The sequence below is a fragment of the Palaemon carinicauda genome, chromosome 6 (genome assembly GCF_036898095.1).
Source record: "Palaemon carinicauda isolate YSFRI2023 chromosome 6, ASM3689809v2, whole genome shotgun sequence".
NCBI classification, from domain to species: Eukaryota; Metazoa; Arthropoda; class Malacostraca; order Decapoda; family Palaemonidae; genus Palaemon; species Palaemon carinicauda.
Genome location: NC_090730.1, coordinates 60127593 through 60142592, shown reverse-complemented (window position 1 = coordinate 60142592; position 15000 = coordinate 60127593). Strand labels below are relative to the sequence as shown.

Below are 15000 nucleotides of genomic sequence, written 5' to 3'. Positions count from 1 at the left end.
GAAGACTTCTAGCCAGTGTATGAACGGAGATGTTCAAAATCCATACAATTAAAGAAATTTAAGGATGAGGCAACTTTCCTCGGATCGTGACCTGCGGGTGTACCGTCAGGATGCGCTCTGCGAATAAAATATGTGATTTTCGCTCTCAGTTGATTCAGAGATAAATTTGAGCCTGATGTTTCTCCCCTGAATAGTTGATCACCCTTGAAGTCTGAAGTTCTATGAAGATAGACCTTTAGGCATTCTACTGGACATAGAGATGCATCTTCTTTCAGAGGGCTGATTCTCCAGGGACCCCACCTGTTGGTGGGTAACTCATTCTTGGCGAGAAACGTGGGATCCGGAAACAGGTTCAGTTCTCTCCCATCCAGGAACTGAACACGACCTGCCTCTCTCGAGAGGGCTATAATCTCACTAACCCTGGCCCCGGACGCGAGTGCAAATAGGAAAGTAACTTTTTGTGTCAAATCCTTTAACGCACACTCCTCATTGCTCAACAGAGAAGCGAAATGAAGAACTTTGTCTAAAGACCATGAAATGGGTTTTGGAGGTGCTGAAGGTCTGAGCCTAGCGCAGGCTTTCGGAACTTTATTAAAGATCTCGTTACCTAGGTCGACCTGGAAGGCATATAGAATGGGTCTTGTCTAAGCAGACTTACACACCGAAATCGTGTTAGCTGCCAACCCTTGACCATGGAGGTGGATGAAGAAAGATAAGCAGAAGTCTGTCGAGATCTACTGAGGATTCTTCGCCATGACAAAGGCCACCCATTTTCTCCAAGATGACTCATATTGCCTTCTAGTAGATTTGCACTTATATTCCTCTAGGAAGTCTATGCTGGCTTTCGAAATCCCGAAATGCTTTCTCACCGCTAGGGAGAGAAAATCATGAGCTCCAGGGTCCGGGTTTTCTGTAATGAAGCGCAGACAGTCGACTTCTGGACTCGCTGGGTCAGAACTGGATCTGGTAGCGGTAAAAACTTCAGCCGCAGTTCCAATGCCATGGGGAACCACACGCTGTTCGGCCACTTGTGGGCCACTATTGCCGCTACCCCCTTGAAGGATCTCAGTTTGTTGAGGACCCTCAACAGAAGGTTGTGAGGAGGGGACAGATAAATCCTGGACCATCTGTTCCAGTCGAGGGACATTGCGTCCACTGCTTCTGCTAAGGGGTCCTCGTACAGGGACACGTACAGGGGCAATTTCTTGTTGTCTTTCGTCGCAAAGAGGTCTATCTGCAGTTCTGGGACTTGATTCAGAATGAAGGAGAATGATCCTGCGTCTAAGGACCATTCCGACTCTATCGGTGTGAACCTGGATAGAGCGTCCTCTGTCACATTGCGGACTCCTTGAAGGTGAACTGCCGACAGGTACCACTTCTTCTTTTCCGCCAATCGGAAGATGGCCAACATCACCTGGTTGAGAGGTGGTGACCTCGATCCTTGTCGATTCAAGCATCTCACAACTACCTCGCTGTCCATCACCAACCTTATGTGGATCGAGCGACGCGGGGAGACTTTCTTTAAGGTAAGGAGCACTGCCATAGCTTCTAGAAAGTTTATGTGAAAGGTCTTGAATAGCTTGGACCAAGTCCCCTGGACTTTTTTCCGATGAGAGTAACCTCCCCATCCCTCCTTCGAGGCGTCTGAGTGAATCGTCACCGACGGGGGAGGTGGCTGAATAAGAACCGACTTCTTTAGATGTCTGGCTTAGGACCAAGGCCTGAGAAGAGTACGTAGCCGAAGCGGAACTGGTCTTCTCAGATCTCTTCGCGCGTTTAATGCATAACTTCTTCAAGCTCCGGTTGCATCCTTTAGCTGTGCTCTTAGCACTGGGTCTGTCACCGAAGCAAACTGGAGAGAGCCCAGTACCCTCTCCTGTTCGTGTCTTGATATCCTTTTGGAATTTAGAAGTCTCTTGACAGAACCCGCTATCTCCTTCCTTTTCTTCGCCGGGATGGAGAAACGGTGTGACAAAAGGTCCCAGTGGATTCCCAGCCACTGGAACTTTTGAGATTGAGAAAGTCGAGACTTTTTTCTGTTGATCTTGAAGCCTAGATACTCTAGGAAATGGATCACTTGACTGGAACCTTGCAAGCATTCTGTCTCGGATGCTGCCCACACCAGCCAGTCGTCCAGGTAGGCTACTACCTGAATTCCCTTTAGGCGTAATTGTTTGAGAGCTACGCTCGCAAGCTTCGTGAAAATCCTTGGGGCTATATTTAGCCCGAATGGCATGGCTCTGAACGTATAGTCTTCGTTGTAGCCTGAACCCTAGGTAGGGGGAGAGTCGACTGTTGATTGGAACGGGCCAATAGGCGTCTGACAAGTCTATAGAGACGGAAAAATGCCCTCTTGGGCAGTAAGGTCCTTATGTGTTGCAGTGTTAGCATCTTGAATTTGCAATTCACTATGAACTTGTTGAGTGGCGACAAGTCCAGAATGACTCTGAGCTTTTCCGAGTCTTTCTTGGGAACACAAAACAGCCTCCCTTGGAATTTGATGGACTTCACCCTTCGGATCACTTTTTTCTCCAACAGTTCTTGAACGTACTCTTCCAGAACGGGGGTGGAGTGTTGGAAAAACCGAGGGCACGGGGGTGGAGTGCTGTACCAGCTCCAGCCCAGTCCGTTCTTGAGTAGGCTGTGGGCCCAGGGATTGAAGGTCCACCGATCCCGAAAATTCTGAAGTCTCCCTCCTACCGGCATCATCTCACTTGGACTGCTGTCCTGAGGTCTTGCCTCCCTGACCGCGACCACCCCTGAATCCCCTTCCCCTTGAGGGGCGCCTAGACGAGCCTCTGGCTGCTACTCTAGGCTTTGCTCGAAAGGAAGTAGACTGCCCTTCGAACGTTGGGGTGAATGCCGTGGACTGTGTCGCCACAGCCTGGGGTACCCACTGGAATGTGGTCGGGGTTTGTGCCACCATCTGGGGCACTGATGGCAATGGCAATGGCAGTTGCTGTTGCTGTCTAACAGGCTTGGCTGGCCGAGACGGTAGCATAGTCCTCATAGTCTTCCTCTTTGGTTGAGGACCCTCATCCGGGGAAGACTTTCTTTTGATAGCCAGGCCCCACTTCTGGAGAAGATTTCTATTCTCCGAGGCGGCCTTATCAACAACTTCTTTGACCATTTCGTTAGGGAAAAGGTCTTTGCCACAAATGTTGGAGGAAATTAGTTTCCTTGGCTCGTGCCTCACCGTAGCCGAGGTGAACACGAACTCCCTACAAGCTCTCCTCGCCCTGACGAAGCCATAAAGATCCTTCGTCACTGTGGCCAGATGAGTCTTGGCCACTACCATGAACATTTCATGGACCTTGGGGTCTCTTGCCATCGTCTCAAGAGTAATCTGAAGCGACATTGAGGCAGCCAGTCTTTCTTTTGTCTCGAGCTCTCTCCGCAAAAGAAAGTCAGACAGCTTAGGGAGGTCCTCGCCGAACTGACGTCCGGCAATATCAGCCTCCAACTTCCCAACTGAGAAGGTAAGATGGACGTCATCCCAGTCTTTTTGGTCCATAGGCAGGGCCAGCGACAAGGGTTTACACTCCTCCAGGGAGGGGCAAGGCTTGCCGGCCTCGACTGCTTTTAGTACAGCCGCAAACCCTTTCTGTAAAAAGGGGAAGGCTCTAGCAGGAGAGGACACAAAGGAAGGGAGCTTCTTACTCAATGCAGCTACCTTTGAGTTTGAGAAGCCCCTCTCTTTCATCGAGGATGAAAGCAAAGCTTGAGCCTTAGCATGGTCCATCACTATAACCTCCTTCGGCTCTGTCTCCTCCTTTGAAGCTGGTTCCTTCCTCAGGCGGACATAACAGTCCGGATATGACCCCTTGCTGGGCCAGAATTCCACTTCCTCTAGGGGAACTGAACCCAACTTATCCGAGATGACGATCTTTGCAGTCGTCATCTGCATTTGCTCAGCATACCTCCATGGGTTAACATCTGAGCACAAGGGAAGGTCTTTCACATTGAGCCTTTTCTGGGGCCCATGTGATGCTGCAAGGCTCTGCATCCGCAGTTCCATTGCAGCCGCCTTCTCCTGATTCTCCTTATGCTTTTGTTTGATAATTCCTACAATGGAGTAGAGGGCATGTCCTAGCTCTACTGGGAGAGCGGACGATGTCGAGGGAATAGGCTCCGGGATCTGAATCGTAGTAGCCGACACCTCGTCGGCCTCTTCCTCTACAATGTCTGGGGTTTGAGCTTCATCCTGGCCTCCTGCCAGGAGGTCTTCCTCCAGACGCTCGTCCACATCAGACATCCTGTCATCCAACTGGATGTCTTGCAAAGCGACCGCGACTTCAGCATCCACCTGGATCTGAAATTGGGGGATCTCCTCTTGAGGATGGGGAATCACTGCATCAGGGAAAATATACGCCCTCATCTTCTCACTTGGGAGATAAGGTCCAGAGGTGTTTTTCTGGAAGCCCCTTACCCAGGTACGAAGCTTCTCCCTTGCTATATCCCTTGATTCTGCAATCCTAGGGGAATCAAAGGCCTCAGTAATCAGGTTAGTGCACATGGTACATACCTGAGGGTCCCAATACTGGAGATCACCCTTGGAGACACTGCGTGCCTCCTACAAAACTCATGTCTGCAGAGGTTCTTACTGCGGACGTTGCAGAAAACACTTACGCACTTTGGAGGGTCCTCCTGTAAAGAGAAGAAATTTCCATGAGTATCAAGTGAACTACATATCACTGGATATGCACAGTTTAGCATAACAAATCAGAAAGGAAAGACACACACTTGTGTTTCCTTCACAACCAATTGTTGCAGCCTTTCAGATGATAAAATCGTATGGTTAATCTCTTCTAGAATAACCAATGAAAAGTTTCCAGAGGAAACAGGTGTAGCTCACACCTAAGCAATGATTTTAAAATCCTGGATAATAGACAAGAAAGAACTCACTTTCTTTTCTGTAAGGCAACAGCAAAGGGCTGTGCAAGACAACACAAAAGTGTTAGAACACGCAGTGCTGTACCAAAACTTATACTATAGTTTTCTTCTTGCAGTATATATTATACTGAAGAATACTGGTACAGTATAGAAGGTTATGTTGCCGGCCGGCACACACCATAACTAGCTTTAAAGTATACTACTTAACAGCTATAAGGCGGCAAAATGCTGGTTCAAATGCCTGTGCCGGCCGGCAGTAATTGCCGGCCGGTAACTGCCAATGTCGGCCGACAATGACTGCCGGCCGGCAACTACACAAGGTAGTACCCAGCTGCCGGCCACTGCTCATAGCGACCGGCAGACAAGGGCTGACATTAGCCAGCCGGCAAAGGTAAACAACCGATGCCGGCTGGCAGCAAAAGAACCAGAGGACTACGACTGCCCGGCTGCCGGCCTCATAGGCCGGCAGCCGGGTCGGGTACATTACTAGAAGAAAACAGAATGGATGCCGGGATAAGAGCGTACACTACCTCCAAGCCTGGCAATCCGAAAGAGTGCATATAAGGAAGGGGAGAATCTAATTCAGGCTTCCTGACCAATGCTGTCTGGCTCTACAGGCAGGCATGGATGAGGGACCAAGGGAGGTCCGGGCAGCACTCAAAGCGGAAGACCCTTGCCGGCCGGCAGAGTCTGCCGGCCGGCAAGGGACTGAGTCAATTCCACATCCTAACCTATCCTAGGTCCAGATGTAGAATGACGTACAGTACTGTAATGGCTAGGCCATTACGGAGATAGTGGGGGAAGGGACAAAAGAGGGTCCTACCAACCTTGCTTTAGTGAAGGATCACCCGCAGCCAAGAAAACTCATCTTAGCCTAAGGGAGATCCAAGGAGGGAGGCCAGCAATACTTGCCAGCTCCCAGAGAACCAAAGCAAGGAAGGTGTTGCTACTCCCAGGGAAAGAATATTTTCCTCCCCCGAGAACAGCAACAAGGACTAGTCTGCTAGATCACAAAAGAAGGGTTCATCTCGTACAGAAACCTTCGGTAGTGACCTAAGGAGGCTAAGCCTCCTATGTCTGTGTCAGGCCAGCGAGGGAGACTCTACCCCAAGCCAGACAAACACAGACTCATACTAAAAACTCTGGTGTTCTGTCCCTCTCTGAAACCAGACTTACTGGAACAGGAAAGTACAGTAACACACCAGTATAGTTTTATCGAAAATTAATTCAGATAAACCACTTTGGGATAAGCCCAAGGCTTAAACAGAGGGAAAGGGATTGCATACCTTCTCTGAAGAAAAGAAAGCAACCGGGGAGTATGAGAAAGTATACTAAGGCCCCTTAAGCAACTTAGCCTAGGCACCAAGAGAATCGATTACCTAAATCACCGAAACTCACTCGTATACTATCTTGGAAATATTCAACATAATCTTAAATGTATAAAAAACAGCCTAAAGCCTCAATAAAATTTTAATACACTCGGAAAAACCAAAATCATGCATGAAGTACTAGGACCAAACGACTAGGCTACATGGCCTAGCGTAAGCCAGAGTTGGCGAATACTTCTCCAAAATAATACTAAAGCACGAAAGGAAATCCTATGTAACGCTAAATAGCTAAAATTTATTAAAGCAAAACAACAGGGAATGTCGCTCTGGCTAACTAAAACTCATACCTAGCGAGCGACAGCGTCCATGACGCCTCCGGTAGGCTACGGCTGTTGTAACAAAGATTAATCCTATTAATCACTTAAAAATTTACCAAGAGCCTACATTTATACATAAAAGACATGGTACTCAACTTATCAGAGGCCGACGAAGTTGGAGAAGCCATGAAAAGCTGGATAAATCCAAGATTTGTGAGAAACACAGGAAAAAACACCGAGTTGTTAAGCTACGCTAAAAGGAATAGAGATGGCGCCAGGCACGCTTACGAAACTGTAGAATAGGGAGCCTTTGGAGCGGCTCCCCCTTTTTCTTTCCCAATTTCGTTTCTTGCCAATTGACCCCTCGATACATAATCTCTGTTTGGGGTGCAGATTGCCATGTGGCGTGTCAAGAATAAATTCTCTGATATGTCGCGATATCCCTTTCATGAGGGATATTCGCTCCAGGAGTTAGAATTCTGGTACCCTAAGGTAAATTTTCTGGGAATATCGCCTTAGTTGTAATATACCCTAGGTAGCTACCCTATAGGAACTTCCATCAGGACGACATGGCCTGAGCCCAAATATATATATATATATATATATACTCCTGTATATATATATATATATATATAATATATATATATACATATATATATATATATATATATCCATATAAAAACAGTATATATATATATATATATATATGTATATATATATATATATATATTTGTATGATCATATATATATATATATATATATATTTGTATGATCATATATATATATATATATATTTATATATATATATATATATATATATTTATATATTTATATATACCTATATATGCGTACGTATATATATATATATATATACATATATATATATATAATATATACTGTATTTACATACATATATATATATATATATATACTATTTTTATATGGATATATATTCATATATATATATATATATATATTTATATATATATATATATATATACATAGGAGTATATATATATATATATATATACATATATACATATATATATATATATATATACATACACGAGTATATATATATATATATACATATATATATATATATATATATAGATACATACATACATACATACGTACACACACACACACACACATATATATATATATATATATATTATATTACCTCTTTTTACGCCTAGATTTTACTAGTCGTCTTTATCTCGAACTTTTAATTCAATACCTTACCATTCATCATCTACTTCGCGCTTCATAGTCCCTCAGCCGTTAAAGGTTCAGTCTTCCAACTCTTTTATTGCCTTGTGGAACCCTGCTGAATATATGGTGAACCAATATCCCTTGGGGAGTGCCAAAAGAATGCCTAATCCATCTCCATCTACCCCTCCTTATAATCTTATCCACATATGATACTCGAGTAATCACTCCTATTGTTTCATTTCAAATTCAGTGTTGCCATTTCACTCCCAAATATACCCTCTGAGGGTTTTGTTCTCAAATATAACAAATATATTGGAGATTTTTTCATTGTCATACCATGACTCATGTCCATATAGTAACACTGATCTCACTAAAATTGATATATAATAGGATTTTTTCAAGTAATTTTAGGCAATTTGATTCCCAAATTTTACTTATCATAACCATAGTCTGCTTTGCTTTCATGAATCTTTCACTAAACTTTAATTCTAATGACCCTGTATTTGAGATCATAGTTACTAAATACATAAATGATTCTGTCTCATTAATACTTTCTCCTTTCAATGATATTTCATCTTCCGTTGCATAACCCGTTCCCATCATCTCTGTCTTTTCATTATTTTTCTTGAGCCAAACCTCCTGAGATAATTTATGGATTCTGTTAAGAAATCAAAGCAATTACTGTAGTGTCCTTCTTAAATGAACAGCATCATCAGCATACTCTAGGTTAGCTAATTTCCTATCAATATTCCTGTACAATCCTTCTCCAAAATTTCCGTCGTTTTGTGTATTACAAAATCCATGAGGAGGATAAACAAATTAGGTGACAACACATCTCATGCAGTACTCCACGATTCACTGGAAATTCATTTGATAAGACTTCAATAATATTAAATTTGCACCTAGTATGCTCATGAACAGACTTAATCCAGTTGAAATAATTAAGATAAATCCCACAATAACGCAGGTCTCTCCATAAAATTGGTCGTTGCACACCCTCAAAGGCTTTTTTATAGTCCACATATGCCATCAAATGTGGATTTCTATATTCTACGCATTGCTGTAAAACATGTCTCAAAATGAAAATTTGGTCAGTGCAGCTAAATCCTACTTGTTCATCTCTCGGATTTTAATCAGTCTTTTTCCCCAGTCTCCTTACAATAAGGATACTATATATTATCATAATAATTGACGTAGTTGGTAAGCCTCTGTAGTTATTGCAATCAGTCAGGTCTCCTCTTTCTTTGGTATTCTCACAAACACTCCTAACTGTTCTTCATGCTACATTCTACTAAATAATCTTGTAAATATTCTGGAAGTCGCTTCATGTTTGGCCAGTATCCTCTCGGCAGTTATGCCATCGTTTCCAAGGTTTTTCCATCTCCTAAGTTTTGTAATGATAGCTTCGACTTCAAACATACTGAACTCTTTCATTGCCGCATCGAGGTCTTCATCGGTTTCAGGTATATCAATCCAATTATTCCCTTCTTATCTCCTATTTATAAAATCACTAAAAGGTTCCATCCAACGCTGTCTTTCTTCATCTTCTATGGTTATAATACACAAATATGGGTATAAGCTTCATCTTTACACTAGATATTTCATTAATAATACTATGAGTAATTCTTACACTAGAGCCACTCCTTTAATTCATAACTATGTCAGCCGCATCTGCTTTACTGTCTAAATATTCTCTCCAGTCAAGCCTGGCTTTCCTTTGGACCTCATTAATAATACTATTATACTTAATATGCTCCAACTTGTAATTTTCATTATTTCCTCGAAAACCTTCAACAATATATTTCTGTGTTTGTCTCCTTTTTATAGTATCCATGGCTTTTTCCCTGGAACTGCATGTTCCAAGACTTTACTAATAACTTACTGAAATATGTTTCTAATTTCAAACCATTCTTCATTAATTGTCTGCTCTTTGTCTTTAAAATCTCTAAGACGGCAAATCTATTCCTACATTCATTTGCAAATGTTTCTCTATGCTCTTCTTCTAAAAGCTTATTTGCATCAAACATATGTATTCCATCTATCTTTCTGTTGGGTGAATATCTACACCTATATAGCTTCTTGCATTTCTCAGAGACCTCCTTCTCTTTTTATCAATGGCAATGTGATATATTTGATCTTTTTTAATTGTCACATGGGGAATTCCATGTATATTTGTGGATGTACTTGAGTTGAAAAATAGTACCTCCAATGATAAAATTGTTCGCTGAACAGAAACTTATAAAATGTGCTCCATTTTCATTTGTAACTTCGCCAAGACTCTAAACACCCATCACATTTCCTATCCCTTGATTATTCCTTTCAACTTTAGCATTGCAGTCACCAATCACAATTTCCATATCTATTTTTGGGATCGCATCCCTCACACTCTGCAGTTCTTCATAGTGTTCATCTTCCATTTCTTCAGGGGAATCATTTGTTAGAGCATAGCAAATTATAACAATCATATTACACTGCTTTGATTTGAACATTGCTAGTAACAATCTACTATTTGAAGCTCTCCACTCATTTAATGCCCTTTTCCGCTCTTGGTGTCACCATCATTCTTATTTCTTCTCTTCCAGCTCCATCTGTTTATCCTAAATAGATGTATATATTTCCTTGATTTAAAGTCTCCTTACCTATCCCCTTACAACTTGTTTCACTTAGGGCCTAGATATCCAAACTATATTTCATAAATTCACTCTCCACTTGCTGTAACTTCCCAATCTGATTCATAGTTCTAACATTCCAGTTACCAATTTAAAATTTTACCTTAGTATCTATAAACCGGGAGACTTTTAGCTCTCTGCTACGGCCGGTACTGGGGCCATTTTGCCCTCTTCTCTTTGCATTGACTGACTAAATCCATAGAGGATTCATTGGCTAGATACATCAATGGATAGCCAGTTCCTTGTGATGCCCAGTGCCTATCTAACAAAGGCATACTATATGTGTGTGTATGTTTGGGCACGACATTGTATTTGAGTGTATATTTTTTTCCATTTATGTTTTCTTTTAAATTTTCCATAATATTTTGTTGGAAGTAAAATGTTTTTCCCTCAGGTATTTTTTCTATGTTCTAATTTTTCTATGTGACATAAAAACCTATAGTAAAACCAACGACAGCCCGTGTTCAGGTTTTAAGTCTCAAAGTTTGATACCGTATTTTTATATTAATTTAAAACTGGTCCATTGATCTATCAATTGTTGAAATATTTGATGAGTGAATATTCAATTTTTTTTTTTTTTTTTTTTTTTTGCATTAAATTTAGATATACCATACCTAGGACTATTACTTCAAAGTTGGAATAATGGGTAACATATAAAGGCAAAATAAAAAGTAAATATGCAAAAAGCTTAGATGATGACGACCTTTTCCCATGTTCTTCATTGCAGGTGGAAAAGACTCCAACAAAGACAATGTCCAAATTGTATATAACAAGAGCATTTCGAGCAGACTCGGGAAATTATACATGCGCTCCTCTGTTTGCCAAACCTGACTCTGTGATGGTCCACGTCGTCAACGGTAAGTGAATCATTAGGTAGGATTCTGAGTAGTGAGATCAAACTCTGATTCATTACTGAGTATCAGATCATCTGTCTGTCTGTCTCTCTCTCTCTCTCTCTCTCTCTCTCTCTCTCTCTCTCTCTCTCTGTTGATATCATCTTTCTTTCTCTCATCTATCATAAATTTCATAGTGGAACTTATGGATACTAATAAAATGTTTCCATATCCTAAATTTTTTTCTACCTGTAACCCAATATTTGAGAATTGTTATCACTGTATATGTACTTAGATAGGTGTTAGTTGGGGTGGGATTAAAAAATATTACAAATTAGTAGAATTTAATATCACTAATTGAAAAACCATTTATTTAAAAAAAAAAAAAAAAAAAAAAAAAAAAAAAAAAACCATATCGCTGAACACTTATGAATAAAATCAAATGGCCACTTGCTATATAGAGGATGATATAATTCTTATTTAATCAGTTGCTTTTCGAATCAATATCCTCAGTTGGTATCAGTTGGAAGTACAACTATGTAATTTTTTAATCTACTAATATTCGATTAGGAAACGCTGCTTCTTGAATTCTACTTTTGAAACCTAAATAGAAACACTGAAATACTTGTTTTTTGTTTTTCTATTTTTGGTGCAATTGCTTGATTCTCCACACTGAATTTATTCTTACTCTTGATGAACAGAAGCATTAAAAAGCGATACGAATAAGACCTTGATGAGAAGATTCTATCTCAAACTAATGATTCGGTCTCGCTGTCATCAGTTTTAATTACGGAGATATTTGATTGGAAGCGATCACGAAAATTATCTCATCCATTAGCTGAATCAGAATCAATAGCATTATCTCCCTTTCCGTGATAATTCCACTGGCAGGAGACAAGCGGGTGACGAGAGGTAAAGTGAGTAAGGAAAGAAATGAGAACAGAGTAAGGGGTTGATGGGGAGAGAGAGAGAGAGAGAGAGAGAGAGAGAGAGAGAGAGAGAGAGAGAGAGAGAGAGAGAGAGAGCTAAATTCTCCTTGACTGATTGATGAGACATGCTGTAGGGTTAGGGTTAGGGGTTGGGGGGATGTTAGTTAGTTTATGAGATGTATGGTGAAGGGAGCACTGAATGTACTTTATACAATCTTGCTAGTTCCAGTAACACGATTCTTGAGTAAGGCACATAGGAAATAAGACTTGATCCTAATGCCAAAATTTTGTTGACTTTTAGTCTAGATTCCCCAAATGACTTATATGATCAAGGGTTTCTCTAACGAAGTAAGTTTTGTGGAATAGTGTGGTCTCATGTTCTCATTAAAACGATTTTCTGTTTCAATGTCAATTTTTATGGTTTGTCCTTATTTGTGTGGTTTGGATACATCATGTAATGTATTCCTCAAATTTCTTTCTCTATTTCAAATCAACATAAGTATTATGGCTAATTATGGGAATCACTTGTTTATATTAGATTCTTTTAAAAATCTTTTGAATTAATCCTTTGTGACGAGATAAACTTAGGACTATATTCATTTTTCCTAATTGTGGACTAGGTCAATTACCATATTTTTCAATGACATTCGGCACTGAGATTTTTTAATATTTTTTTGTCTTTTTTACTGAAATAGATTTTTCAATAAAGATGATTAAGAATATGATGTTTTTAATCAGTGGAAACAAACCCAAGTTCTGATAAGAAGCCGGGTGGGAAAATATTCTTCGAAAACAGGAACTGGTGAAGAATGTTTTACTTGGTAATTGGAATGAAATTTCTGGATCTACTGGAACATAAAAGATATAAAATTCCATTGAGCCTATTTTCCCTTCATCCATTGATTAGATCACATAATATATGAAACCTTTTTAGATAACTATTCACGTAAGAATTTTCCCTTTCTTAGTTTTACTGTAGAGAATAAATTGGAATGAAATATTGTGTTGTCAATCCCTCGTTTTTTTACTATTATTATTACTTGCTAATCTACAACACTTAATGGAAAAGCAAGATGCCATAGGTCAGCGAGAACAGTCCAGTGAGAAAAAGAAATGAGTTAACTGCATGAGAAGTAATGAACAATTAAACGGAAATATCTTAAGAACACTGCCATTAAATTAAATCTTTCATACTTAAACTATAAAAATTTACAAAAGAATAAGAGGAAGGGAAATAATATAGAATAGTGTGCCCGAGTTTACCCCTCCCCCCGCCCTGCAAGAGAATTCTACCCAAGATAGTGGAGGCTATGGCACTACTCAAACTACTTACCATATCGGAAGAGTCTCTTCTACACTTACCAAGATGAAAATGCCACTGAACAATTATAGTTCATACATTAACCACTTGGCGAAGAATTGTTTGGTAATCTTAGTGTTGTCAGGTGTATGAAGACAGGGGGATAAAGCGAGAATAGGCCAGACTATAGGGTATATGTGTAGTGAAAGGAAATATGAGCCGTCATCAGAAAGAGGGATCCAATTTAGTACTGTCTAGTCTAGTCAGTCAAAGCAAACAATAACTCTAACGGTAGTAGCTCAACGGGAGGCTGTTCCCCTGGTCAACCTATTACCGACGACATTGCCTTTACCTTAAAATCATGTATTCTAGGTTGGGTTATAACATTTATACAGATTCGGTAAGATACATTTTCTGCACTGACACCTATGACTGAGTGGCTACAACGCATTAAGTCAATTAATCCAGTTGGACCTAATGTGTATGTGGGCTTCAACATTCAGCACAGCCTGAATTTGTGTTTGTGTTTCATCAAACACGTCTTATTTTCTCGTTGTACAACCCTTGTGTGTGTACTTTTTTTTTTATATTACATGTTTGAAATTATCTTTAGAGTCTTATGAATATAGAACCTGTGACGATATAGCCTAAGATGAGTGTATATTGTATATATATATATATATATATATATATATATATATATATATATATATATATATATATATATATATATATATATATATATATATATATATATATATATATATATATATATATATATATAATTAAAGAAATCTTGAATGAATACAAATCACAACTAACCTTATATGTCTTCCTCGTTCCAACAGCTGGAGAGGAATCGGCAGCAGCTGTGCACAGCGGGAGTAGTCACTGCGAACATGGGAAAATTATTCTGATATGGGCAGCTACATTGTTACCAGTTACTTGGCTCTTCCTAAATTTATCATCGATTCGACCATGAACATAAATCAGTGTAAGTACTTTAAAACTGGAGTATCATAGTTTCTCAAAATAATTGCATGACCATGGAGTTTTGAATTTGAATTATTAGGGAAGGATTCTCATGTTTCATCAATAATGAATAATAATATGACAAAACACATATACACGCAAACACACACAAACACACACACACACACACACACACACACACACATATATATATATATATATATATATATATATATATATATATATATATATATATATATATATATATATATATGTGTGTGTGTGTGTGTGTGTGTGTGTGTGTGTGTGTGTGTGTGTGTGTGTGTGTAAGAAACCACTTGGTAATAATTAAATGGGAAGGTTCCTAACTGAAAATCAAACCTTTGTCAATAACAAAGGTAATTGTTAGACATAACCTTAACGGAAACTTAGAGTTAAGGCGAAATCTCATTATGATATGATGCTAATATTTGAAAAGAAAAAATACATAGAATTAGATATTCCGTATATGAGCATTAAAATACTCAAAGAATTATGGGGATCA

The 15000-nt window shown here is 39.8% G+C and overlaps 1 protein-coding gene across 1 annotated transcript in view; it reads left to right on the top strand.

The window, feature by feature from the left end:
* Positions 1-15000, top strand: part of LOC137642087 (hemicentin-1-like) — a 99753-nt gene that overhangs the window by 69784 nt on the left and 14969 nt on the right. Inside the window, exons 6-7 of the mRNA XM_068374640.1 lie at positions 11150-11279; positions 14333-14478. Of these exons, the coding sequence (XP_068230741.1) occupies positions 11150-11279; positions 14333-14466 (264 nt within the window). The 3' untranslated portion in view covers positions 14467-14478. The remainder of the gene's footprint in view (positions 1-11149; positions 11280-14332; positions 14479-15000) is intronic.